Below are 27,809 nucleotides of genomic sequence, written 5' to 3' on the forward strand. Positions count from 1 at the left end.
CGCCTCCAAGGACGAGTCTGACCTCCTTTCCCGCCAAGGTCCCACTCTGCATTCATGCCACCGTCTCCGCTTACTCCTCCTGAGCGGTGCGCTTTGTTTGCCTCGCTGTCTCCCATCCTAATTCTTGCTCCATTTCGAGAGAGACAATTCACCCGCCCGAAGCCTTCCCACAGCCACTGTTTACAAGCTTTCCTGCTGACAAGCAAAAAATCGCTGGGGAAAAAGAGGCCAATGGAGCAAGGAAAACAGCGGGGGTTTCTAAGGCATTTTTGTCTTTAGCAGAGCCAGTTGCTCCTGGCTAAAATGTGGAGAAATAAAAAAGGGGGGGGGGACTTTAGGGGGAAGAATTCAAGCCCAGAGATGGGTGCTGGGCCTTGGGAATGCACTCATTCCCCATCCCCAACCCCGCCGCTTTTTAAAACACCTTTCTCCTGGCTGAGAAAGGCACCCAAATCAGCCTGCCTGTTGTGGGGGTGCTTCCATCTCAAGAAGGGACTGAATAGCCGTTTGTCTAAATGGCATAAGGGCTCCTGTTTGAGCTGGGGGGGGGGGTTGGACTAGATGACCTCTAAGGTCCCTTCCAACTCTTTGTTATTCTATAACATGATAAATTTGGGTGCTGGACAGGACCAGATCGGACAACCACTTGTCCGAAATGGTATAAGGTCTCCTGCTTGGGTAGGGGTGGTTGGACTAGATGTCCTCCAGGGTCCTCTCCAACCCTTATTCTGCGTCCTTTTCTCAGAGCACCCCTTTATCAGGAGATAAAAATCCTACTCCAAATTCAAGGAAAGCTCTTCAAATTTTCCTGCTCTGCTTCTGGAGGGTGGTGGTGGGGGGAAGAGACATTGTTTTTTAAGGATGCAATCTCCAGAAGGTGTTTCGCATTACAGACGCTGTTTGATAGCTGACGGATCCTATCATTTATATCAGCGTTATTTTGCTTTAGGTTGCTCAGGCTGGGATCAAGGCATCATTAACCTCGACAAAGCAAGAGGACGGTCTGTTTTTCCACGATCCTTTTTCGTCTGAGAAACTTGCTTGCCGCCCCTTCGTCTTCTTGCATTCTGAATCTAGTTCTCCGTGGGGCACCGATTCCAGGTTCCAGAACCTGGATTTGCAATCCAGGACAAACCAGAACCGGCCCAGCAAGCAGATAAAAAGGTGAATATGTATACCGGTGAACTGAGCTCTCCAGGTTGACCCCATTGAGGCTAAACTGTAATTCTAAACTAAAATTTTATGTGGGTTATGCTCGCTCATTCAGTTCCCCCCCCCCATAAATCCAGATTAATCATCCCAGCTTCGCTTTGCCTGGATTCAGACATTACGATAAACAAGGGCAGGTTTCGAGCTTGTTTTAGAAACCGATCCAGCCCGTCCTGCGCTTCGCTTTGCACGGGGGCTGGCAAACCAGCGCGAGCGATTCTCAGCCGCCGACTGAAGCCCTGGCGCGACCCGCCTGTCCCCAGTTCACACGCGTGTCGGAGCCCGGCCGGCCCACGTGTCAGCCGCCGCTCCTGCCCCTCCCCGAGCGTAGCCCCGCCCACCCGGTCCGTTAACGCTCCACGCTCCGCCGCCCACGCCTTTCAAAGCTCCTTCGGTTTCGGCGCCCGCCCGCTCGCCCAGTCTCTCCGCCCGCCATCCCTCTCAGAGCCCGCGGGCGACTAGCCTTAAACCGGCGATCCGCAAAATCAACGCCGGCCGGGTCGGTCGGTCGGTTTGGTTTTCTTTTGTCCTTTTTCTCTCTCTCTTTTCCGCCCCCCCCCGCACCGCCTCTCCTTCCCTCCTCCCCTCCCCTCGGCTGGCCGGCTGGCGCGCGCGGCTCCTTCGGCGGCGATTGGCGCAGCCCCCCGGCGGGGCGTGTCCGCATCCGGGTGCCGCGCGTGACGCGAGGGGCGGGCCGGGCGCCGGGCGGCCAATCGGCGTCGTCCACATGCCGCGGCCGCGAGAGGGGCAGCGGCGAGTGGCCTGGGATAAATTCTATTAGAGCGGCCGCCGCCGGGTCAGCCAGCGCCGGGCAGGGCAGCAGCGAGGCCAGCGCGGGAGGCAGAGGCCGGCGGCTCCGGCTCCAGAAGCGGCTGAGGCGGCTCTGCTCCCCTCAGGGCGGCCTTCGCCCCCTCCCCCACCCGCGCCCCCCTCCGCGACCAGCCCCCCCGCCAGGAGAGCCCCCGGGGCCGAGGGAGAAGGGGGGCAGCCGGCCAGGCCTCCCTCAGGCGCCCCCGGGTTGTTGTTGTTGTTTTTTTTAAAAAAACCTCCCTTTAAACCCCCCCCCCCAATTTTTCTCCGCCGCGAAGGAGTTAGAGGAACGGGGGGGCCTCCGCCGCTCCTCCTCCGCCTCCCCCCCCGCCATGGAGAACGGGCACACCAAGACGGTGGAGGAAGTGCTGGGCTACTTCGGGGTCAACGAGAGCACCGGGCTCAGCCTGGAGCAGGTCAAGAAGCAGAAGGAGCGATGGGGAGCCAACGGTAGGTGGGCAGCGGGCCCCCCCCTCTCCGCCTCGGGCGGGGCCAGTGGGGGGGTCTTCTCCCTCCCCCCCTCCTTACCTTCCTCTTCCTCCTCTTGGCGATGGCCCCCCCTCTCCTGACCCCGGGCGAGATGATCCCCCCCCCACCCCGTCTTCATCCCTGATTCCGTATCTAGGCCCCCCGAATCAATCCCCGCTCCCCATTGCCATCTACCCCGACCCCCCCTATTCATCCCCGTATCTATTCCCTCGCTCTCCTCCCCATAGCAATCCACCCCCTCCCTCCCCATAGCCATCTCTCCCGACCTTTCCGCCCAAGAGGATGGAGACCACCCCCCCCATATCGATCCCCCCTCCCCCTATCCCGACCCCTCCGCCTGCCCCCCCTCCCCCAAATCTGGCATCTGACAGGAAAAGAGGGAGAAAGAGAAGAAGATGGCTGACTCGGTCATCGACCTCGTGGGTTCCCTTCGCTGCTGCCCCGGGCTGTGCAACGTGGAAACCAGCCGGGCACCTTCCTGGGAAAGAGAGAGAGCGAGCCTCCCAATCTGCTGGGTCTCAGTGTGGGGGGGGATCTCCTCTGCACTCCCCTCTCCCTCTTTCCCTTTCCCCCCCCCCCCCCGTTTTTTCTTCCTTTTTGGCTTGGTTTGACCTTTGTTTCTCGTCTTTCCTGCCTGGCTCTGTGGCTTGGGCTTTTTCTGCTTGTCAAACGCCAGCTCTGGGGCTTGCAAGATGGACAAGGGAGACAGCCCTACCCCAGTGGGCATGGGGGGGGGGAAAAACAGACAAAACCCTCGCCCTCTTTCTCTTTCAGAGGAGAAAAGGTTGGAGGTAAATGGGGAATGGTGGGAAGTGTGGAGCCGCATTAAACTACAGGGAAGAGCAGTGATGACTTGGCTGGATTGGTAACCCTTCAGAGAGACAGAGCGAGCGCTGGATGCCGAAATGTTCTTGACGTAAAATGCAGGGAAGCCTGTGTCCGCCTCTCTGTCTCGCTGAAGGAAGCCTGCTTAACTATTGCATTGCTCATCTGCTTAGAACATGTCTTCCATTGGAGCGTTTAAAAGCCAAAGAGCTCTTCGGTCTAGCCCAGACATCTTTATCATTCTAATGACTGTCGTTTTATTTTTTTCCCCCATTTGACCTGGTTCCTGCAATTCTGGCATTTTAAAGAACTACCAGCTGAAGAAGGTAAGCCGGCATTTGAAGCTTTTTGTCTGTTATCCATGCTTGATTTCCCCCCACTCCCCCCCCCCAAAAAAAACCCCCTTTGTGCTTGACGACTGAAGTCTGAATCTTTTTCTTGGCAGGAAAAACTTTACTCGAGCTGGTGATCGAACAGTTTGAAGATTTATTAGTTAGAATTTTGTTGCTGGCAGCATGTATATCTTTTGTAAGTATCTTCCTTGTTTTGAACTGGTGACTTCGTCTTAATTGACACCCGGGGTTCCTGGATGGCTAGTGAGAGTTTGAAAATGATTTTTGGGAGACGTTATTCTGTCTTGTCATTGGCCTGAAATAAGTGCTTTGCCTTTGCAACAGAGTTTAAGCAGCTTGCACCCAGACTCATAAGCAGTTTCTTGTTACAAATACAATGTCAAGGGAATGATTGAATGAGAACACACAGCAGTTTAAGTCAGACATTCTTGAATATTGTGAATAGTCATGACAGTCTCTGTATTTGAAGTAGGTTCTTGCCTTTTAACCTTGGCCCCAGCCAGAAGGTGAACTGGTATAAGGTGGCTGATTTTTTAGCGGTGGTTGATTGTTATGAAACTTACCGAGACGGCTGGAAGTCTTTTTTTGGATGCAATGCAAACTCTAAATAGAATTTGTATGGGGGGGAATATGCCAGTTGCCTTCTCTTGCTGATAATAGCAAGGTGACAGTTGTTGCTCTTGACAGTGACAAGAATGATGACAGCAATGATGGCACCATTGTTGACCAAATTTGGTCACTGACCTTTGGGAAGCCTCTGGTAAAGTAAACTCTTTGCTCCCTGGACAGAATGGGGCAGGATGAGGGCTGTGAAATCGAGTCGGAATTTTAAAATAATGTGTAAAAGGATAGGGTCACGTTGCTAGGTGCCAAGCATCTGTTTGGAGAAGGGTGGGAGATGGGGAGAAAAATGCATTGTAAGTGGGGTACAGCAGGGTGAACTTTGTACAATATTGGGTCCGAATTCCTAGGTTGTCCTTCAAGGTTTCGTTTAGACCAGCAATGTCCAATATTGGCAACTTTAAGACCTGTGGACTGCAACTCCCAGAATTCCCCAGCCAGCCAAGTGGGGAATTCTAGGTGTTGCAGTCCACAGGTCTTAAAGTTGCTAAAGTTGGACAGCTCTCTTTTAGACATAGATTGTTGCAGTTTTAAATTCTCAGGACAGTCCTCTGGAGTAGACATTCAGGGCACCTGAGAACTTTGGTGAAAAGAGAAGGTTCAGGTATCCAGGTTGGCATGCAGAAATTGCACATGAAACTCTTGTCCCCACTTTTAATTCAGCAATTATTGATACCTAGGGTAGTTTTCTGTTTCTCTGTCTTCAAAGGGATGTTAAAAATGAAGATAAACGGTGCGCCCTGGACTTAACTGGAGTGCAGAACCAGGAATAGGATTTTAAAATATACAAGTGAAAGAAGGATCGCCGCCTTGAACAATCAGAATGTATAGTTGCTGATTTTGAACCAGTGAGAGTTTCCAGTTTCATGCCTTTGGCTCACCCGGCGGGGAGAATAGGTTTTTTGGCAGAGATTTTCTTCTCTGCAGCAACAAGTCATCTAGTCATTCTGTTTCAGCTTTTTCTTGGTGACTTTTGGCGGATGAATGTTTTATTGACAGATAGCGGCTGGTGTGTGATGAGATCCACTTATTTTGAAGGTCGCCCGTTGGTGTGCTAGAGTGCTAGGATGCCCATTCACTTTCTGTCATTTAAAATGATGATATATAAACAGTTGAGCCCTAATTTTGTTCCATAAGACTCAATTAAGGAGAGATAGATGTAGAGTGCTGGTTTTGCAGTTAAATAACCTATTAATTACGGTAGACTTTCTGCAGGAAAATTGTTGGTGTACCCAAAGTTTCAGTGTTGCCTCCTCGCGCTAAAATCCTACACACAACCATGAAATTGGGCAGTTTATAGTATAGTATAATATAGTATAGTGTAGTATTTCTTTGTGGAATGTTGTGCTATTTTAGTTTAATTGGACAGCAGTAAATAACCTTCCATTCTTTGCAGTCCTTGCATTCCTTTACTTTCAATAGTTATCATTACAATGTTGGGTTAAATTTGACCTGTTTGTATTTGGTTGTTCCATGTTTATCCACTGTAAGTTGTACAGTGCTTCCAAACTTAATGTCCTTCTGCTTCCTTGATTTTGATGACAAAACAAACTTTGATTCTAAGCAGGCATGCTGGTACCCACAGCCCAGTGTCCCTACTTTGATGTGCCTTCGGTTTCACTGACCATGATGCTTTAATGGAGATTTCTGACTTGCTGCTGTTGTAACAGAGGTTTTTTCTCCCCTTGATTTTATGGCATCTTAGAAGAGCAATAGGCCAGGGATTCCTATACAGGAACATTGCTAAATTAAATCATGGTTGGAGACTCCTTGATTTGAGAATACTTTTTCATGGCAAAATGGGACAACCAGTAACCTTAATCATAATGAGTCAAAATTCTGAGATGATGTCTGAAGTGTCCCATTTAGGGTTGAAAGATTGTGGGAACAACGTACTGAAATGCCCTAATTGTTGCCTTCTTGACGATTTCTAATGAGATGTTAGAACAGAGTATCATTAATTTAGAAAAAGCACAACAATCACATGCCTACTTGGGCTCGAAAAACGATCCCTGTCTAAGGCTATGCTGGATTAGAAAATTGTGGTTGTCTGTATAGGGAACATAAGACTCTTGTCTTCCATCCTTCTGAGGTAGGTAAAATGAGGACACAGATTGTTGGGAGCAACATGCTGACTCTGTAAACCACCTAGAGAGGGCTGTAAAGCTCTGTGAAGCGGTATATAAGGCTAAGATCTTCCGATGACTTCCAGTGTTGGGAAGACCTTCCCTTTCTTTAGACTTCGGAGTTCTGGCCTCGTTTTGTGGGTGCAGAGAGAAGGGCGAGTCATTACTGGAACAAAAATTGGCTCGCTGGGCTTCTAAGTGTGGCGGTTAAATCGGTAAGGCCAGAACAGCCCAGTAGTCCCTACAATTGTTCTTCTGAGTAACAGATGCAACAGATAAGGTTCACTTATTGGAATACGAGAGATCATTTTACTCGTCTAACAGAAATAGTCGAATAAGTGTTAGTTCACGAGAAGCATCTAGACACCTTGTTCTACCTTTGGCATTATCTCCTTTCCCTGGGCTGATATTCAACCACCCCCATGTAGCAGATCATACTTGTGACTCCAGCTAACAATCATGTTAGTAGCAGGACACCCGGCTGGCAAGAGTAAATTCAGTGAAACTTGTTCCCAGATAGGCGTGCAGGGGGATTTTAATCATAAAACATTCAGCTAGCTGGTTACATAATGTATATACCAAGTACTGAAGCCAAGTTCAGATAACCTTTACTCTCTTTCTATTGAAAGTGAATTTAACGAAGAAAACAGGGGTGGATCCTTCAGGAGGACACTGTTCCTCAGCCTTGGCCATTTTAAGATGTGTGGACTTCAATTCCCAGGATGGCTGGATGGGGAATCCTGGGAATTGAAGTCCACGCATCTTAAAATGGCCAAGGTTGAGCAACATTGCTTCAAAGGAAATTGCAGTGGGATGGGAAGGGAAGGAAAGGAGCATTTGCAAAGCAGAAATCCAATTGCGCAACATGAACTGATGTCTTGTACGTTTCAACCAAAAAGAACAACATAAACCTCACTATAAAAACCAATAGGAAATATTAGTAGAAGTTGCTCCTTGCTGAAAAAGATCATTTCTAGTTGTGTTCACTAGCAACTGGTATGCATGTTCCCATCAATCTTGCCTCCAAAAAGCATGATTATTTTACTCCCTTAATTTATTCCCTGCCTTTTAAGCCAAAAAAGGTGTCCTGAAGTGTGGCTGCTGCTATTCCCCATCAGCAGAACTAAATGAGAAATGTATCCTACCTACTTTGAGCAATCTTCATAAAAGGTTTGAGCTTTCTGTGCCCTTGAGTGAGTTCAGACAAGTGAGAAAATAAGCCATTAAACCCACCTTTTAGCCTAATGCTAATTAGAAAGGTGAGAATTTAGGTCCTTGTGCTGTTAGTCAAGCTCAGTTATAATGGATTTTTTTTTCCAGGGCTGCAATGGAAAAAATTGCAGACCTCTTAGAATTTGCGTAGCCTTTAAATGGTGCCTAGCTTTGGTTGTTTTATTTCAAAGATGTCTCTACCTCTAATTGGCATTATAGCAAAGTGTTCCCACCATTTCCTTCTATTAACAGCTTTATCTTTCTCTAACACTTGTTAGGGAGAGTTGACTCATAAGAACACGGGAATAACTTAGACTGATGGCTGGCAATCCTCCTGAAGGATTTGTATGGAATAATTTGTCAGGATTATGCTAGGAAATATTTCACTTGTTTAATTTTAAGTGAAATATGGCAAAGTCAGTCAGCTCCTAAGGGAGCCAGATGGTCCTGCAGGGAATATGAAAAGAGGACAATGTTAACATTTAATAAGCTCCTCCAAATTCATCAAACGTAGCAAAACAAGCAGAGAAGTAATAGAGAAAAACTCTTTAATGACTCCTCTTTAATAAAATGAAGTGGGAACAGATGTTCCCCTTGGCTTTTGCTAAATACCAATAGACATCATGTCTCTGTGGATTGCATAACAGCATTTAGTCCCTGAAAGTTACCTGTAGTGTCAAGTACTGCAAGGTAACTCAATATATATCATACATACATACACACACACACACACACACACACACACACACACACATATATAGTGCTTCAAGTTGGCTTCATTGAGCTCAGTAGGTTTTTTTCAAAGTTTTAACTCTGCATGCTTACCTGGGAAGACCATTTCCTTGTAGCTACATTTTGAAGAGAAGGGGAAGCTGTAGTTGCAAATTTGTATATTGGATGCAGAATGAGAGGGCAGTCAACACTTATAAGCTACATGAAAAACTCAAAATGTAGCTCAGTATGGAGGTTCAGGCAAAGAAAATTCAGAGAAGGTAATTGTCCTTGAAAATGCTGGCTCCAAGTCCATTGCAGTGTCAGATCAGTATGTCATTCTCTGGCTTGGTACATTTCTGGTTAAAACCGGAATTTGGTGTTGCTGATGACCTGCAAAATTCATTTGTGGCTTCGGTTTACAGTACATATAGATCCTGGAGTTTGCTGATGCTGAAATATGTTGGCATACATAATGACACAGTAGCCTGGTGTATGATTGTAATTTCGAAAACTGACTGATGTCCCTCCCCTTCGCCATATGCTTGGTAGACTGGAGTGCTAAATTGCTTTGACCTTTTTGCATAACCAGTAACCACACTGGAAGGCAAAGCCTCCATTCTCTTGCATTTCATCTTGTGGCATTGAATGATCTTACCCATCTCAAAGTGACAGAGTTAGATAAGTCTGATCCCGTGCTTTGGAGTGGGGGGGAAAAAGGATTTTCTTCAACCCAAAATCAAAAGAAAAGCATGCACATTATTTACCTCTGGGATGTATTGCCAGTATCGGTTATGCAGTAAGAGAAAAATCAGTTTTTTCTGTGTTGCAAATTCAAGAACTAATATTCAGCTATTGACTACCTGCATCTAAGCTTCATCAACAGAGTTTCCTCAAAGGGGTAATGACAGTTCCTGCACCCATTTTTATAGAACCTGGGGTCAAATTTGGCAGGTAAATTCCGTAGTGCTCTCCTGTTGCTTCAGTCTGGGTCAAGACAGGACAGCTGATTTTAAAAAGTTCAGCACGTGCCTTTTGCCTGCTCTGCAGGGATCTGTCTCCTTGCTGCAAAACTGGAAATGTCAAGAAGCAAATTCAAATTGTTTTGCATTACAGCCCAAGGAAGAAAAAGTGGTGTTTCCATTCACACATTTTCCTGAATTGTAACCTGATGTTTACTTTGGACTTGGTGCACTTTGTAAATCAGAGAGATGGTTCGTTACGTTGTATAAATTCAGCCAGCTTTGTGTTGAGCCAGGGCATCATGTTCCATTTTATCAAACAGAAAAACCAGAAAATCTTTTTTTCCCCCCTACCATTTTACCATTTTTTAAAGTCATCCAGGCTCTGGGCTTTACTCCTTTTCCCGGTTTCCTTTCATCTGGAAATCCACCGAGTCGCCCTTAAGGAAAAGCTGTAGAGAAACTGCTCTGAATTTTTTCCCCGTCCATTGCTTCTCTTTTGTGGGCTATTTTCTTTAAAAGAGATCTGAACAATGACTTACTGCTGACGGACTTCCAAAGACCGATTTCAGCATTCTTCAAGTCAGTTGCTTTGTACTTCCTGTTGCTCAATATATCCAACATAATATTAGCCCTTTTCTTCATGAATCATTGCAGAGTTTGATGCAAGCTACCAAGCCACTTTTGGTTACTCATAGGCCTAAATTGGCATTATGCGAGTCAATTTCGGTCATCACCCCATGTGCCTTTTTCAGTAACATGATCCTTGGAATTAGAAAGTTTTATTGGGGGTAGGGGAGAGAATACATGGCATATACATTCTTTTTCTTTAACAGTTAATTCTTAATGCTGAGTGACGCAGACGGCAGGAGGGGAAATACACCAGAATTTTCAGCCTAGTACAAAAAAAAAAAAGAGGTATAGGATTTCCAAAGTCCTTTGATCAGTGCTTTGTTCTAAGAGGAACATGATTAGCTTCTTTTTGATTTTTGAAGCAATCATTTTACCAAGCTGTAATGGAGCTTGTGGAAATATTGACAGGCTGTCAGAACAATGAGTTAGCTTCGGAGAGGTGTCCCAGATGAAAGGACTTCTTCCAGAGCTTCTAGCATTGTCTTCTGAGATGTACGTATTTTAGGATGAGGTCCAAGATATGCAAAGCCTCGGTAAAGTTGGCTTGGTTGGGACTTAGACTGCTGCGTGTCCTCAACCAATTTTCTTCGTACAAAATACATTCCGGTTAAGTAAACCTTTACTTAGTACAATGGGTAGTTCTTTTATAGTAAATCAGAAAAGAATGCAAGCTAACTTTTGAACCCTGCTGCGGGAGAATCTCACAATAATGGTTTCTGGGATCGTTTAACCTTAATTATTAATTTTCTTCAGCTTTAGATGTACTTCATTCTTGGTTTGGGGACAGTGAAGCTGCTGTTACTAGAAAATGATGGGATCACATACTGCGTTAAGCCATTAGATACTGCAAGTAAGCTTGATTGAACCAAGTACAGTTAGCTGGAATATCACTGTAAAATATACCATCAAATGATGGTTTCCTAGATCATCCCAAGCAAAGGATTTGGTGGCTTAGCACATGTTGTGAACCAGACAAAAACCACTTCCCTATAGATCTTGATGTGTCTTGAAAGGGAACAGAATCCCTCGCCGTCAGGAGCACTCAAGATCTCGGAAGCCAGCCAGCCTGAAGTTCAAATAAAAAAGGAGGTCTTCAAATAGAAGACTCTTAGCTGCTGGAAATGGTCCTGGAGTGAGCAGCAGACCATAATGATAACAGAGATCAACTGATAGATCAAATCTGTCTGCCATTCACTTCTTGGCAAGCTGACCAAGCATAAAAAAGGTAGTGGAGAAGAACATTTGCTCTCTGTTAAAGTAACCGATGCCTTTTATCTTTAAGTAACCCATACGAATAATGTCTCCTGATTTTGAAGAGGAGTCCTTAGATTGACACGTAGGCTATCCTTAGGAAGGGGTGATTCATTAACAAGAAATGCAGTGGTAGTGTTCCTGTTGGGTTATTCTAACCCAAATGGGATTTATTTACAGCTTAATTTGTTTTGAAAACAAAAGTGAGAGGCCTAATCTGATCCACAAATTTGTTTAAAAGCAGCAAGCTCCTTGAAAAGCACAGGTGAGGCAATTACTTCCTTGTAATAGAATTTGCTTTCCAGGTGTGCTTAAGTGAGTCAGCGGACATTTTGAAATTATGCAGTCAATCTTGAAAATTACCTGTGGAATATATTTTGGGCTAAAATTTAAGTTGACACATAGAAAATGCCACCGAATCATACCTGTAACTTCACCAAGTTTCTAATCTCTTGCAGGTGTTGGCTTGGTTTGAAGAAGGAGAAGAAACAATCACAGCCTTTGTAGAACCTTTTGTAATCTTACTCATATTAGTTGCTAATGCAATTGTGGGCGTGTGGCAGGTAAGCAAAGACGTGTTCGGAAAATTGAAAAGTCGTTGCAACATGTGTGCTTTTTTTTTTGACAGATTGTTTTAAGTCGCTTAGAGTCACCATTATATTTATTAAGGAAATTGAAAGTGGAGACTAGCTCTGAAATTAGGTAAAACTTTTTATTCTTAAGATAGTTGCTGAATGTTGTAAAGGTAAGACAGGACCCAAGTAGCCATGTACTTAATTTAGTCCAGCAAAGAGACTTCGGACTTTTAATGCTTAACCATCAACTTGTATCTTTCCTTAGTAAAATACTGATGAACTCCACCCTGTGTCAGAGGAAAGGGACTCAAGAATATCACTGATAGAAATCAAGGTTGTGTGGATTAGGTTATAGCTTAAATCTATGGCAACTGAGAGCTGCCAAATTTATTTGGTAAATGTTCCGTATATCCAGTAAAGGACATCCCATGCAATTTGCCCATGCCACTGCATCCACCAAAATATATCCTTCTATCAGGGCACAGCCCTTGTTTTCCTTCTATTCCTACTCAAATTTTCCATGAGAGAATATCAAAACAAGTTATGAGGATAATATATTAGCAACCTACCTTGGCAACTGTAAGATGTGTGGACTTCAATTCCCAGAATTCCCCGGCCTGCAGCCTTGGTTGATCTTTGCTTTCCTTTTCATCAGGGCAGATGGATCTGGCTTGTGGCCAACAGCACCTTGGGCTCTGTGGGACATAACAGTTCAATACTGTGGTCGGGTCCTACCACTAAGTTATACAGCACTGTATATTAATAGCTTGCTTCCTGGATGCGAGTGACGTTTTCTGGCATGAATATACCTTATTTTTTTTCCTTTTTCATCTTGGTCATATGAGAAAGCCATAATTTGCCCCTAATTCATCTTTCATAGCAGGGTAGTGTTACCATAGGAACTGGGGAGGATGGCGTCTAGGATGGTATGGGAGTTGGAACAGAGAGGAAGTTTTAAAATGATGAGAAGAATAAATAATAATAAAAACCCAAATCCCAATACTACCCATTAAATTAACAATTTAGAATTTAGAGAGATTTAATTTACAGCTGGCATATTGGAATAGCTGAAAGTTGAGAGGCTTTCCTGTTACATTTACGACTATTAAAAAAGAAATTATTGCCTACCCGCCCTCAGTACTGATATGAACACTGCCTTTAAAAGCAAGAAAATTTTTTGAGCTGAGTGAAGAATTCTTCCGGCACTCAGATGAAAATGTGGTTGTTATGATAGAACAATGCTATAAAAAGCTTTAATATTCACTAATCATCTGTCTGCTAACGTTGGTGACAGTTTAATGTTTCTTGCTTCTGAAAATGGAAGGGGTGACTTAAAAATATATTTCTTAGCTGAAAGGTAAGAGATTGAAACAGCCTTTTCCTGATTACTCTTCTTAGTCTTCATCTCCTGTTTCAAGAGATTTGTGACAAATACCTGCAAACATACATTCCTTTTACATGGACGTATTTTCCACTTAATTTGGATTCCTGCCTCTCCATGTGTAACAGCAAAAACCACAGTCAGATGTTTCTCATTTGGCTGCTGGACTTTTCATGACAAACTAATAATTTAGCAAGATTTTAGCCATAAGGTACAGTTGTATTGACTCAAAGCCCATCTTTCTTAAAAAAAAAAATTGAGGAAATGCTCACGAGGCGCATTGCAAGGTTCTGGCCTAAAATCCCAATCCTACTACCGTGTTGTGTTGATAGCAGGTACTTTGTTAGCAAGTTGTGAGTCTGAAATGTGGGAGCAGTGTTGGAACAATGAACACACTGCCAAACCCGGGGCCAAATGCTGTGGGGGAGAAAGTATAAAGGAACTTAATTGCAAAGTTGTAACTCTTGAGCTGTCAAATTTATCAGTTACCTTTTTAGTCAAGAAGTACACTTTGGACCAGAGTTATTTTAAGAGAGATCAGAATCTGCAGTTAAAAGGGACCCCAGCTGTTGGATTATCTCCTTTTTTTGCTTTATGCACACCAATATTGCGCATTTAGGCTTTATTTGACAGTGAAACTTTGCAGGCTGCTCCCTCAGCTTAGCTGCAGTTCTGCTAGCGGATGATCCTAGATTATTTATGAAACGGCAAACTTGGAGGCCAGCTGCTCACCGCAGTAGTTAAAAAATGTAGAACTGCTGAACCCCTGCTGTTGATCCTGCGTTTTAGGAGCGAAATGCTGAAAATGCCATTGAAGCTCTTAAGGAATATGAACCTGAAATGGGAAAAGTTTATCGACAAGACAGAAAAAGTGTACAAAGGATAAAAGCGAGAGACCTCGTCCCCGGTGATATTGTGGAAGTAGCTGGTGAGAACTTTTATTTACCTCATAATAATGGATTTCAACTGTTTACTACATAATAATGGGTTTCCAAATGCTGTCTGTGTGTGTGTGTGTGTGTGTGTGTGTGTGTATTGGGGGGGGGCTTCTGTATTTTGAGATACTGTTGACCCTGAATTCTTGACGTGCAGTTAAAGCTCAGTAAGCAAGCAGAAGAAAACAAAAGCTGTGTATTTGCTGCATAGGGTTCCCTTCTTTTAGGGTAACCCCCTCTTCCTTCTCTCCAGGTTTAAATGTCCGTGGAGATTCTCAATCGTTTAGGTCACGGTTGTCCCAAAAATGCTTTTTCCAAAAGGCAGTTAGACTCGGGTTTTTTTTTCCTTGAAAACATTTCGATTCTCATCCAAGAAGCTTCTTCAGTTCTTTCGTCCAGAACTCACCTATTGCAGAATTGTTGGCAAAAGAAGGGTTCACAGTGGCGTTCAGCTCTTTTGTGCAGACCAGTGTGGGCAGAAGACCTTTGGTCTCCTCTGTGCTCTGGTGCCCCTGGAGGCCTGATATGCGCTCTCCTCCCCAGTCTCCTAGGCCCCTCTGCCCGCCCATCCCAGTGGCTGCCTTGGATGTGGCCGACTGCCAACGCCATGGTCACTTGGCACATCTTGTATGTAGTACAGCCAGTGGGGAGTACTGGTTATGTCACTTTAAAAAAAAAAACAAAGGAGGTAATGGAAAGCCGTGACTTCTTCTAGAAAAAGCAGGCATTAGATTAAAAGGATGGGGTTTCTTTCCAAGGCTGGTGAAGAAGCGAAGCCTGCCTTCTAGCTAAGAAAAGTGGACGTAGATGTTTCGTGTCCAGTCCATCTTGCAGTGGCCAGATCAGTTCTCTGCAGGACATCCGGCCACCAGTCCATATAGCCACGAACGTAAAAGCGAACGCAGGCAACGGCAACCGAGCTAAAATTTCATGGTGGTGGAAGGCAGGGAACAGACACCGTGTTCCATAGCTCATGTCAAGACTCCTGAGGTGTGAAAGATGGTGGGCATGCCTCTGTCATAAGCCTAAGCGTGTTGGATGGCCTTTGACATGGTGTCTGCCAACAACGGGCCATGTAGGGAAGCAACAAAGCCCTCGGTTGGGGGAAGCGTATCTGATGGTGAAATTTTAGGCAGTGTGCCAGGGACATTTGTGTGTCTGCTATTGACCAGCATAAAAGAACCAGGTGGCCCCACCGGTCAGTGGGGCCTAAGGGCCAGGGATCCTTCAGGAGGCTTTCTGCAGGAGCAGAGGGGCTGACAAACCCCCCCCCCCCGGGGTTGGTGCTTATTCTGAAAGCTCTGAGTGACTAATCTGACATTCCAAGCTACAGTGTGGTTCCTTTGCTTTTGGTTTTGCCACGAAGGCTTCTTTAGCAAATCATGGTTAAACCTAACATATTTCATGCATTGAGCCAACCTTTATCCTGAATAAATTGTAGAAGACTGTTTATAGCTTGACCATGGGGACTGCTTTAATTTAGTGGCTTGCCAAATGCTGTACGTATTTCAGTTCAGTGGAACAAAGTAGTAGAGTAAAGGTCTATTGATTGTAAATTGACAGTAGCCTTAACTCTGGGCACTCCATTGTAAACAGGCATCAATTCTGTGCAACTGCTTGTAACGTTGCAGAGAATATTGGGAGCTCATATTTTTTTCTTACTATTCCTATTTAGTGTCAGCCTAAATCCATACCAGGTACTGAAACAATATATATTTATTTAAGAGAACTAGTTGGAAAAGCTGGGCTATATGGGGTGTGCTCACTTTCAGCATGACTTGACTCTCTTCTAATCTCCCTGAGTCACAATGTCAAACAGCTTTTTGTGGGTAGGAAATATGTAAAAATACATTTACACATCCTGCTTTGATGCAGATAGTAGTCTTAAGTGAAGTAGTTCAAAGCAAAATAAATCACAGGCTCATGCTGCAACCTGCTAAAATCTCTCAAATGGCCCAGAGTTCAAACCAGGACAGAGCATTTATTTTCAGAATTATTTATAAAAGGGTTGTTGCATTTGACCTCTTGCCACGTGGGTCCATTTCCCGCTTGTGAGTTATTGAAGTATAAAGCCAGAAGAATGCGAGGCCTGTTACTCTCATGCTTTGAATTCGCAGAATGGTTGCGATCTTTTAACCTTAATAGAACTCAAGAGGAATTTATTATTGGAACAAAAGGTACCGGACAGAATTTTTGAACATCAAAGATAATTTGCTGCCGATATTCCATTCTGCTCTGGCAAATACACTTATTCGGCGTACAGAAACTTTTTTTTTAAAATGAGGCGGTGAGAACGTGGCTTACAAGATCTAGCAGTTGTCTCAACCTAATTGGAGATCTGCCGTCGCTTGGACCAAAGCGATTCAGAAAGTTTTTCCTTCCGTAAGGAAGTGTGTATTTTTGCCCTCGAATTGTGCTGCCGTGGCAATTATTTTTTTCTTTCTCGTGTCTGCTAAACCCTCCGTGCATAGTTATTGCTATAATTAAAGCCTCCGCATTATTTTCAGCTAATCAGTTTAATTGGACAATGACAATTATCATTATTAAGAGATTCAGAGTAACCAGGTTTATCCGGCAAGAGACTCAAGTGGCTGATTCACAGAGGCGGCAGCAGGCCCCTTTGCTAACCTGGTGCAGGGGGAATTTGATTAGGAGCCTCTGTGATGTCACGGAGGCAATGTAAGCCCGGCAGGAATCTGATGGCACCCCGCCAAGTTCCATGTGGAAACTGTAAATGCATTTGTGGGGAGAGGAAATGCATTTACAGGCTTAGATCATTTTGGTTTTCCCCGGCATTGTTCCTAAGTTAACGTAGAAATTTGTTTGGTGTTTGTGTCCAGGGCAAATCCAGGGAAGGAAAAGAAATTGGCTTAGCAGAGATTACAGATAGCCCTCGAGTTACGACCACAGTTTAATCCAACATTTCTCTTGCTAAGTGAGACATTTATTAAGTGGGTTTTGCCACTTTCTGACCACAGTGAAGGGAATCCGGCTTTCCCATTGACGGTCGTCGCAAAAGGGGATCACGTGATCCTGGAAGTTGCCAGTTGCCAAGCTTTTGAATTTTGATCACATGACCACCGGGATGCTATGATGGTCACAAGTGTGAAAAACGGTTATAAATCGCCTTTTTTTTCCCAGTGCTGTTGTAACTTTGAACGGTCACTAAAATGGACCATTGTAAGTCGAGGACAAGGTACTGAATTTTTTTTGAAGGAGGATACAAATTGTGGGTGCAGTTAACACATGGCACAAAGTCATGGTCTGTTAAGTTTGCTTTCCTAAGGGCCAGGTCCCAGGTGTGCTAAGCCGGGGGGTGTCCCACCTCGTTGGCACCTTTAAGGCCTTGTGGACTTCAACTCCCAGAATTCCCCAGCCGACAGTTGGGAACGGCAGACCTCATCTCTCTGCGCTGCATCCGAGATGTTCAGCTGTCACGCTTGGCAGCCTTGCACTTCCTGACGGACGGACGGGCTTTTTCTCACCCGCTGCCAAGTCTCCACTTGTTCTTGGGCGGAATTGTGATAGCCGAAAAGCAGCTGTTGGATAACGAGCTTCCTCGCGACATCCATGCGAGGAGCACATTCGAATAGTTTGCCCATTTTTGGTTTTGGCCATTGTTTGTCTTGTACTATTTTCTCTTCGGTGCTGAAGGGCAGAGGGAGCTCAGAAGGCTTCCCCCCCCACACACGCTTGCTTTTTCTTTCCAATTTCACTATAATGCAGTAGAAAAGGGATATTGTGAGCCGGCAATGTAAGTAGACCGAGTCAATAAAAGCTGTCTAGGGGAATTTTTAAGAACGGGCCACAGCTTTCCTTCCCACCAAAGAATATAAAAGTTACAAAAATATAATGTTTACCTGGAGAGATTGTCTAGTACAGGAAGTCCTCAACTTGCCACAGTTCACTTAGCGACTGTTACAAAGTTGCGGCGGTACTGAAACAAGTGACTTATGGCCATTTTTCACACGGCCGTGGCAGCATCCCCACGGTCACGTGGTCAAAATTCAGACGCTTGGCAACCGACTCGTACTTACAACGGTCGCAGTGTCCCGGGGTCACCTGATCCCTTTTTGCGACCTGGCGAGCAAAGTCAAAGGGGAAGCTAGATTACGTTGCCAACTTAACAACTGTAGCAAGAAAGATGGTAAAATGAGGCAATGATCACTTAGCAACATAGGTTTTGGGCTCAATTATTTTATTATTTATTTTATTTTATTTTAATCCCATTTATATCCCGCCCTTCTCCGAAGACTCAGGGCGGCTTACAATCTAAGCACAAATCAAATGTGCTTAGCAATAGCCTTCATTCTATGTATATGCCTGCATTGTGGTTAAAAGGACTACCTGCGATTGCCTTTCTCAAAGGCCAGGCTAAGACCCAACCCAAAGTAGTGTCATCTCAACTGATGAGTAAAGGATCCCATTTTCATGGTAACCATGCCGATCTACCATGACTACGCTGTGGTTTTCCCTTTGTGTCTCTGATTACTGCCAGTTGCATAAGCAGTTCCTGTAGGAATTAAGTAGCTGAGAATTCCCTGCAGGAAACCTGGTGGGACCTGGTGTGGCAAGGCTGTTCTCTATGACAGGATCAGTCATTTACGAGGCGGGGCCACCTTGAGCCCCGGGAAGTGAATTTTGCATAAATGTTCTGTACGGGTGTTCCGTGGGTCTCGGGAACTCCTACAGCAGCGGTGTCCAACTTTTAAGACCTGTTGGACACCCCTTTAAGACCTGGTATGTTTCAGACCTGTGGACGTTGACTCCCAGCATTCCCCAGCCAGCCACACCTTCCAGTTGCCAAGGTTGGACACCCTGTCCTAAAGGATGACAACGTTGGCTATCTGATGCTGGTCACCGCCAATCTTAAGAACAAAGAACTGTATCAAATCTTGGGTGCTTGTCTGCTCTTTTTTAGTTTTATTTTCCACTGAATACAGCTCTGTTTTAAGCATGCCAGAAGGGAACAAAGATTGATCCAGATTGGGAAGCTGTTCCCATAGGCTCAGCCAAACACCAGCGGGAATCTAATAAAGCCATTAGCACCTCCCTACTAGTATTAGAGTGAACATATAGTCTTTGGGATTATAGTCAGCTGGGTTTACAGAATGACGTTTCTCTCTGAATTAAAAGCAGAAGTAGGAGACGTAACATAACATTAGGAAAGAAACTTCCACAGGCTGAGACTTCCTACCACAGGTATAATGGTAGAGAAAGGCATGGAATAACATTCTGAAAAAATAAAATAAACCAGCAAGAGAGAAGTGCTTTTTGAATAAACACCCAATATTATTATTATTCTTACTCTGATGCGCATTGCACATCTGGAAAAATATTTGGATTTCCTACAGGTCACTTAAGCTCACTCTCTCTCTTTTTTTTTTAACCCACAGTTGGGGACAAAGTTCCTGCTGACATCAGAATTACTTCCATAAAATCCACAACTCTACGAGTTGACCAGTCGATTCTCACAGGTAGGGAGTTCCTCAGAGAAAAGCAACGGTTCTCGGGGAAACATCTGTCCTTGATGGCAAAGTCCCATTGTGGTTGTGATGAAGATGACTTGTCTTCTTTTGCCCTGAGTTCATGTTCCTTCCTCTCCCTCCCTCCACCCCCCCCCTGCCCCCATGAAAAGTTAATTCCGAATGAGAAAGTGCCTCTTATCTGGTTTCTTTCAAAGTTGGAAACAAGCAGGTTGTGTCAACTTTCCTCCTGGAGTGTTATAGTTGTATCTGGCTTATTTCCATTCTTTAATTGCCAAAACGGCTTGTAAAAAAAGAAACCTGTACGACCGATAAATTATATTAGAATAATGGGGAGAGTGGGAGAAATGAATGGGGGTTGTTTTGCTTCCAAGTTGTTTTGCCTAAGCACTCCAGCCAGTGTGTCCAAAGTGCAGAGAGAATTCGCACTTCTGTGCTAACCCATTTGACCTTTTTTCTAGGTGAATCAGTCTCGGTTATTAAACATACGGACCCTGTGCCTGATCCTCGTGCAGTAAACCAAGACAAGAAAAACATGCTTTTTTCTGTGAGTAAAATCCTGGCCCGTGTGTTTTTTGTAGATGATTTGGTGCTTGCTTCATGCTTCATTTAGAAACAAAATTAGCTACTCTGTTTAGAGTGCCCTGACAACATCACAACTATCTTGATAGTTTAAATCAGTGTTTTCCAAAACTTGGCAACTTTTTAAGATGTGTGGACTACATATCTTAAAGTTGCCAAGTTTGAAAAAAAAGCTGATTTGATAGTCATCTTGAATAGCCTTAAAAACCGAAGGTGCATATAAGCACAGGCTGATCCAAGTTGTTATCAACCATAAAATGAAAAAAAGAAAAAGGGGATCTCTTAAAATGTCCGAGGCTTCCCTCCCTAACGGTGGGTTCCTTTTGGGCAGATTTCTAAAGAGTTCTGTTTGTTGCCGAGAACAAAAGACTTCTGGTATTCAAGCCGGAACGTCCACATCAATTACTACTCAAGAATTTCATAATGAGTCCTGGCTATTGATGTGATTTATTATCCTGGCGTTAGCCGCTGCTCCTCCTGCCGTTCCTGCGTCTGGCAAAACAACTGAGAAACTCCCCCCCCCCCCCCCCACACACACACACCTTCTTTCTCCTGCCTCTGTTCTGAGGCAGTCACCCCAATTAAAATTTATGTCCTCTTCATCCAGCTGCGGATGAACCTAAGAAGAAGCTGTTCCTTGAGAACTTGGAATGAGTTCTCAGAAGTTTACAATATGTACACCGTCTTGCCAAATATTGGCCGGCTCGTGCCAGTTTATGGAAACCGGTTAGGTTGGTTTGAATGGAAAGGGCGTTGTGTAATAGCATTGCTGTGGTTTTGTTTTTTTTTAAAAAGAGTAGTGCTGACACCTATAAACTGAGGCTGTGTTTTGCACAGTGATCTTATTATGGAATTGCAAAGCAAGAAGAGCCCATCAAGCAGGCGTGCTAAAAGATGGGATACGCCTGGTCTGCCTTCTTGATTTCGTCTGTCTGTCTGTCTATCCATTTCTACGCTGCTCTCCTCTTGGCCAGCCTTGATACCCTTGCTTGTGTGCTGATTTCCTTTGCATACCTGATCGACGCTGCTGTTGGTGCTAATACTTTGTTTCCGTAAATCTTCAACACAGATCTTTTTTGGAGTGCTGAAGAATAAATAAATAAATGGGGAAAGGGTCTGGATCTTAAAACCTAGTTAGGAAAGAGAGAGAAAACCGTCGATGTGAATATTATTGTATGCCTAAAATTTCCTGCCTTTAAACTGGAGGCACCGATGAGGACCCAAAAAAAACCCCCAACAACCCATTTTTGGAGGGAGGAGGAGATTATATGCAATATCAGAAACATTCTACCTGTTTTGGGAGAACATGTTTAGTTGGTAAGAGGAATGAAACACATCAGACGACAATTACGTACCTAAAAGTCTGTTCGCGGTTTGAAGAAGAAAATCACATGTAAAAACATTGAGGACTGTAGCCTTACGTTAGAGTGCTGAATCAGATCAGCTGAAATGAGATTCTTGCACTAAGACTCTACTGAAATAATACATGAAATAATGAACTTTGGAGGGGTTTTTTTTTTAGTTTTTTTTTAATAGTATTTTTTTGCCCGAATTCAATGGTTTTTCCCATCCAGGGTACGAACATTTCTGCGGGCAAGGCCATGGGGGTCGTGGTGGCCACTGGGGTTAACACGGAAATCGGGAAAATCCGTGACGAAATGGTGGCCACCGAGCAAGAGAGGACCCCCCTGCAGCAGAAGCTGGACGAGTTTGGGGAGCAGTTGTCCAAGGTCATCTCGCTGATCTGCATCGCCGTCTGGATCATCAACATCGGCCACTTCAACGACCCCGTCCACGGCGGCTCCTGGATCCGAGGTGCCATCTACTACTTCAAAATTGCCGTGGCCCTTGCAGTGGCTGCCATTCCAGAGGGCCTGCCCGCTGTCATTACCACCTGCCTGGCCCTGGGCACTCGTCGCATGGCCAAGAAGAATGCCATCGTCCGGAGCCTTCCCTCCGTGGAAACCCTAGGCTGCACCTCAGTGATCTGTTCCGACAAGACAGGCACTCTAACCACCAACCAGATGTCGGTTTGCCGGGTAAGCTGATTCGGTTTCTGTGGGTTAGGGAAGGAGACCAGTAAAATTGGGAGGAAACTGTGTGTGCGCGCGCCTCGGTCTCTCTGGTACTAAAATTGGTCTCCAGGATTTGATTTTGATCAACTCCTCTTGCAAAACCGTTTTAGAGAAGCTGCCTTTATTTTGAGGTCCTTCAATAAGCCAAGATACAAGCCTTAATTTAAACCAGAGACTGTATCGACTCCTAACAATTTATTTTTTTTGAGCCACCCCAAGAAGCTAAAGTCTTTTAATATGTGCCCTTCTTCCTATGAACTCAGCCAGTTCTGCTCACTTTGGGAAGATATAAAAGGAGGCTGGGGGAAAAAATAATAATCAGATCTTAGTTTATAAAACCTAAGGGTGGGAGGTTTATTCTTGTCCCAGGCAATTCTCCAAGGAAGATGATCAGAGCAACCGTGAAATACTGATTAAATTGCCTTCTTTCAAGACTGTCTGGAGGGGTGGAAATTGTACTTTTTAGTTGCAAGGAATTCTTCTCTTGGAAGGGATCCCCTCCAGCTGTCCTCAGAGCAGGATGTTGAGATGACTAGGCGAGAACATCCAATGAGTCAACAGCGATAAAGACGTCAATAGATTTTTCTGAGTCTTTTCCGTAGCTGAAGTGAATTTTCCTTCTCTGTTCTGATGGGCTGCTTACCTATGTGCGTCGCTTCCTCTCCCTGTCCCACATTTGGCTGTTGAAGCGTAGCGCACAAAGACGCGGCTCATCTGTATTCTAAAGGAGGTGCTTTGCAGGGATCTTGCATAACCGTCTGTCTTTCACGGGGTAGAGGCCAAACAGCGGAACGGCTCCACCACAAAGCAGCTCGTGAAGCTTTCTTCTTCCGGAAAGCTTCTTTGGCAGGGCAGAAAACCTTCGCTTTGCCTTTAAAAAAACAAAACAAAAAGCCCTCTTATCCTATAGTGTCAGATCCATCAGGCAATGCAGAAAAAAACATTTCCTGGAGATTGTGGGGCTGGTGAGTAATGGCCGAGTGTGTAAAAGCTAGATTTACGTATGTGAAAATACCTCTTCAGCAAGCTTAATGATGCTGGGAACGGATTTTTCTCCATCAGGGGGTCCGATGCCAAACTGTAGCTAGTCCAAGGGGATGCAATTTAAATTCTTGAGACTTACACGGTAGCTGAATGTCGGTAGTAACAGCAAAGCAGCCCGAATCCAAGTTGGACATTGCTTGGCAAGAGGACTTGGGGGGAGGGAACGTAAATTTAAGACCACTATTATCTTCTTTTTCTACAGTTTGGATGCCCTAGACTTGTGGAAGGGGGGGGGGGGAAATGACATATTTGGATGCTTTTTATCCAGGATGTTTGCATCACTGGGAGAGGTTGCCTTTCTAGCTGGTTTCTGTAAATTGAGCTGAAGCATCCTTCTGTCAGAGCTGCCAACCTTTGCTCAACTTCGCTAGATGTCCGTCTGCCATACGTTAGGGGGGGAGGAAGCTAGGGGGAGATAGGAGACAGACGGGGAATTTGAGCAAAAGACTTGGGAAATCAAGAGACATCTCAAGCCTGTGGTCCTGGGAATGGACCATCTAGCCCATCCATCTAACCACAGCGGGGACAGTTACCAAAACACCTTCTCTGAATGTGACTGGACTGGGAGGTGATAACGGGGTGGGCCAGGGGAGGGAAAGTTAACTAGGGCAATTTTCTCACTCAGACCCTTAGTTCTGGCTTTAGTAAGAGCAACCTTTTCACTACAGATCGAGTCGAGAGTGTTTCTCTCCTAAGGGACCAAGTTGGGCCAGGTCTGGCACCTTCTGATTGTTGGTGTGGGCCCCTCATTTTGAATGGTAGGAGCCATTCTCAACCGCTTGAGAAGAAGGCTTTGTGTATTGTTCTAGTCAGATGGAGAAGGAAGGAAACGGAGCGAGGTGTAATTTCAAGGAACAACTGGAGGAGCATATATGTGACCTATATTCTCAAAAGTACAGCTTGCTCTTACTTTAAAGCAAAACGCCATTAGTTCCTTAAGACCAGGCAGCCCAGTCAGACTTTGCGTGCCCAGCGGTCTTTAATGTGAAAATGTTCTAGGTGGCCTCAGCTAGTTGAGCGTCAATCACACCCTTGTCTCTCCGACAGATCTTTATTGTGGACCGTGTGGAAGGGGATAGCTGCAGTCTGAATGAATTCACCGTGTCTGGCTCAACGTATGCTCCGGTTGGAGAGATGTGAGAACTTTCATCCTTCCTATCTGCCAGCTTACCGATCTCTTTGTATGCGCTGCGGCTAAGGCTAGAATTATAGGGCCCGAAAGGCAAATTGATGCTATAAAAGGGGAATTGGTCTTGAAATGTAGATTTAAACCCTCTCAGTCTGTAAATGGAAAGGTAATTGTTTGTAATAGTTTTCCTTTGGGAATCAGGAAACCTGCGCGTGCTTTGAGACATATTATTACTTGCTTTCTGTCTCTTGTGTAGGGAGAATATGATAATTCTCTACTGTACCCTTTTTATTTTTTTGGAAAATATAATCCAGAAGGGCCTCTCAGAGTTAGCCTTTTGCTCTAGAAATGTCAAGCCCGCACATGAACATTCAATTAAATTGATTTATTGCTAAAATCTTATGTAGCGGAATCTTCTCAGCTAACAGTCCTTTTGATGGCATTTTTTCCCCTGATTCCTCCCACATCCCCAAACCAGTTACAAAGACGATAAACCTGTCAGATGCTGTATGTACGATGGCCTTATTGAATTGGCTACAATCTGCGCCCTCTGCAATGATTCGTCTCTGGATTTCAATGAAGTAAGTAGCCTTTTGAGAGAATTGTCCAAACAAAACTCTTTTTTGCGGTCTGCTAAACTGGACAGTTTGAGCAAGCCTGCGTACCCACAGCCAGCAAAATTAATATAACTTGGGCTTTTGATGCCCCTGTTTTGGTCTCCGTGTTTCATGTTGATCGTATCTCCTTCTTTAATGGACGTTAGTGATATTTTTATTGAGCTCGTAAGCCAGTGAGAACTGCTGAAACGATATAAAAAGTTGAGCGGCCGAATAAACCCTTGCAAGCGGAGATCTTATCCTGATTTTAATTGGCTGAAGTTACATCAGAGGCCACTTTGTGTCAGCCTGCTTTGTTCCCCGTCATTCCGTCTCTGAGTCGAGCAAGCCCGTAGGTGGTTGTGAATCACTCGGCCCCTTCGTGCTAACAAGGGCTCTTTTATTAAAGGTGAAGGGAGTTTATGAGAAGGTTGGGGAAGCCACAGAGACGGCCCTGACTTGTCTGGTGGAGAAGATGAACGTGTTTGACACGGATCTGAAAGGACTGTCCAAGATCGAGCGGGCCAACGCTTGCAATTCGGTCAGTACTTCTAAAAGGCTGGGCCTGGGGTGACATGCTGGTGTTTTCGTGCATGCTGGTTACAACCCGGTTCTGCCTCCTCCACGCAGGTGATTAAGCAGCTGATGAGGAAAGAGTTCACTCTAGAATTCTCCCGGGATAGGAAATCGATGTCTGTTTACTGCACTCCAAACAAGCCCAGCCGGACGGCCATGACCAAGATGTTTGTCAAGGCAAGTACCCTGGGGGGAAGAGATCAGCCAGATCGCAGGGAGTCCTCAGCAGCCATTCATTTCGTGACCGTTCAGAGTCACAGTAGCACTGGAAAAAGTGACTTGCGACTTTTTTTCACTCTTACGACCATTGCAACATCCCCATGGTCACGGGTCAAAATTTGGGCACTTGGCTACCGGCCTCTATTTATGACAGTTGCTGTGTCCCTGGGTCATGAGCAAAGTCAATGGGGTAAGCCAGGTTCACTTAACAACCGTGTAACCGTTACTTAACAACTGCAGTGATCGACTTAAGAACCGTGGCAAGGAAAGTCATAAAACAGGGCGGAATTCACTTTAACCACTTGTCTCGCTTAGCAGAGGAATTTGTGGGCTCCATTATGGTTGCACATTGAGGACTAGCTGTACACCAAAACATGACACTGAGTTTAAGTGACACCTTCCTCTTCGTGAAGCAGCTCCGTGGTGGTTCTGGGATGAAATGGTAAAAGAGTTTGCAGGCTGAACTGGTGGCCCTTTTGCTTCCCTATAGGGGGCTCCAGAAGGGGTGATTGACAGGTGCACCCACTTCCGAGCAGGAAACATGAAAGTGCCCTTAACCCCGGGCATTAAGCAGAAGATCATGACCGTCATCCGTGAGTGGGGCACTGGGAAGGATACGCTGCGTTGCCTGGCCCTGGCCACCCACGACAACCCTCCAAGAAAGGAAGACATGAAACTGGAAGATTCTGCAAGCTTCGTCACCTACGAGGTTGGCTTAATGTCGGGTTGATGTTTTCATTATTGGAATCTAAACAGAGTTGATTTCACCTGCTGGGTGGGAGTCCCAGATTGGCTGGACGGAGCTCATGGGGGCGATTTCAGCCTCCTGCATATGAAGCTCTTGTGTTTTGTCACTAGCTTGCCCAGTTCATGCTGTGCCCTGGACCTGAAAGACCCGGGTTAAATCTCTCTCTCGCCTTTGGTTGGGAGAGCCACTGCTTTCTGACAAACAGGAATGACCAGCTTCTCTAAAGCATGAGGAAGACGGAAGGATTGATGGGGAAAGGGAAGGGAAGGAAGGAAGAATGAAAAGGGAGGGAGCGAAGGAAAGAGTAGGAAGGAGAGGGAAGGAAGGAAGGAAGAACGAAAAGGAAAGAGGGAACGCAAGGAAAGGAAAGACATGGCAATCAGAAAATTACAGAGTAATAAGGATAACTGCCCATCCTTGCCAGTCTCCCCTTTGGGGTCTCCAGCTGTTGAAATGTGGGCATCTTCCTCCGGATCAAGACACCTTAACCCAAGGGTGTGAGAAGATATTCCAGGGGGTGCAAAAAACTGGGTTTTCAAAATATATAGTGTATATGTGTAATTCGTTGCCTTTATTTCAGACTTGTAAGGGGGGAGGGCGGGAATATATCAGCAGCATTTTAGGGGTGCGGGGTATAGAAAACGTTGGGAGCTGCTGCCTTAACCGGATCTGGCCTGGCTCCCATTTCAGACCAACCTGACCTTCGTGGGCTGCGTGGGAATGCTGGACCCTCCCCGAATTGAGGTGGCCTCATCCATATTGCTGTGCCGGCAAGCGGGCATTCGTGTCATCATGATAACCGGCGACAACAAGGGGACGGCGGTGGCCATCTGTCGGCGCATTGGCATTTTCGGCGAAGACGAGGACGTGACCACAAAAGCCTTCACGGGTCGTGAGTTTGACGAGCTTTCGCCAGCTGCCCAAAGAGAAGCCTGCATGAACGCCCGCTGCTTTGCCCGCGTGGAGCCGTCCCACAAGTCCAAAATTGTGGAGTTTCTCCAGTCCTTTGACGACATCACAGCGATGGTAAGTGTGCATGTGGCGAGTGCAAATCAGCAGCAACCTTTTATGCACAGATAAACGTGGGGTGGGATGTTGGGTTTTGAGAGAATGTACAGGCAGTTCTCGGCTTACAACCATTCATTTAGTGGCTGTTTGAAGTTAGCAATGGCACTGAAAAAAGTGACTTATAGCAGTTCCCCCCACTTGTGACCTTTGCAGCAGAATTTGGTCATGTGGTAAACATTTGGACGCTTGGCAA

General features: G+C 45.3%; 1 protein-coding gene across 2 annotated transcripts in view; it reads left to right on the forward strand.

Moving 5' to 3' along the window:
- The first annotated feature begins 2,254 nt into the window (after positions 1-2,254).
- ATP2A2 (ATPase sarcoplasmic/endoplasmic reticulum Ca2+ transporting 2) overlaps positions 2,255-27,809 on the forward strand; it is a 34,091-nt gene continuing 8,536 nt past the window's right edge. For both annotated transcript variants that reach the window (XM_083373202.1, XM_083373201.1), the window contains exons 1-14: positions 2,255-2,469; positions 3,642-3,659; positions 3,779-3,861; positions 11,661-11,765; positions 13,948-14,086; positions 19,490-19,570; positions 20,041-20,126; positions 21,736-22,200; positions 24,328-24,416; positions 24,888-24,990; positions 25,415-25,546; positions 25,636-25,758; positions 26,291-26,509; positions 27,239-27,574. In XM_083373202.1, the coding sequence (XP_083229328.1) occupies positions 2,352-2,469; positions 3,642-3,659; positions 3,779-3,861; positions 11,661-11,765; positions 13,948-14,086; positions 19,490-19,570; positions 20,041-20,126; positions 21,736-22,200; positions 24,328-24,416; positions 24,888-24,990; positions 25,415-25,546; positions 25,636-25,758; positions 26,291-26,509; positions 27,239-27,574 (2,097 nt within the window). In that variant the 5' untranslated portion in view covers positions 2,255-2,351. The remainder of the gene's footprint in view (positions 2,470-3,641; positions 3,660-3,778; positions 3,862-11,660; positions 11,766-13,947; positions 14,087-19,489; positions 19,571-20,040; positions 20,127-21,735; positions 22,201-24,327; positions 24,417-24,887; positions 24,991-25,414; positions 25,547-25,635; positions 25,759-26,290; positions 26,510-27,238; positions 27,575-27,809) is intronic.

The sequence above is a fragment of the Vipera ursinii genome (assembly GCF_947247035.1).
Source record: "Vipera ursinii genome assembly, chromosome: 14".
Lineage (NCBI taxonomy): Eukaryota > Metazoa > Chordata > Lepidosauria > Squamata > Viperidae > Vipera > Vipera ursinii.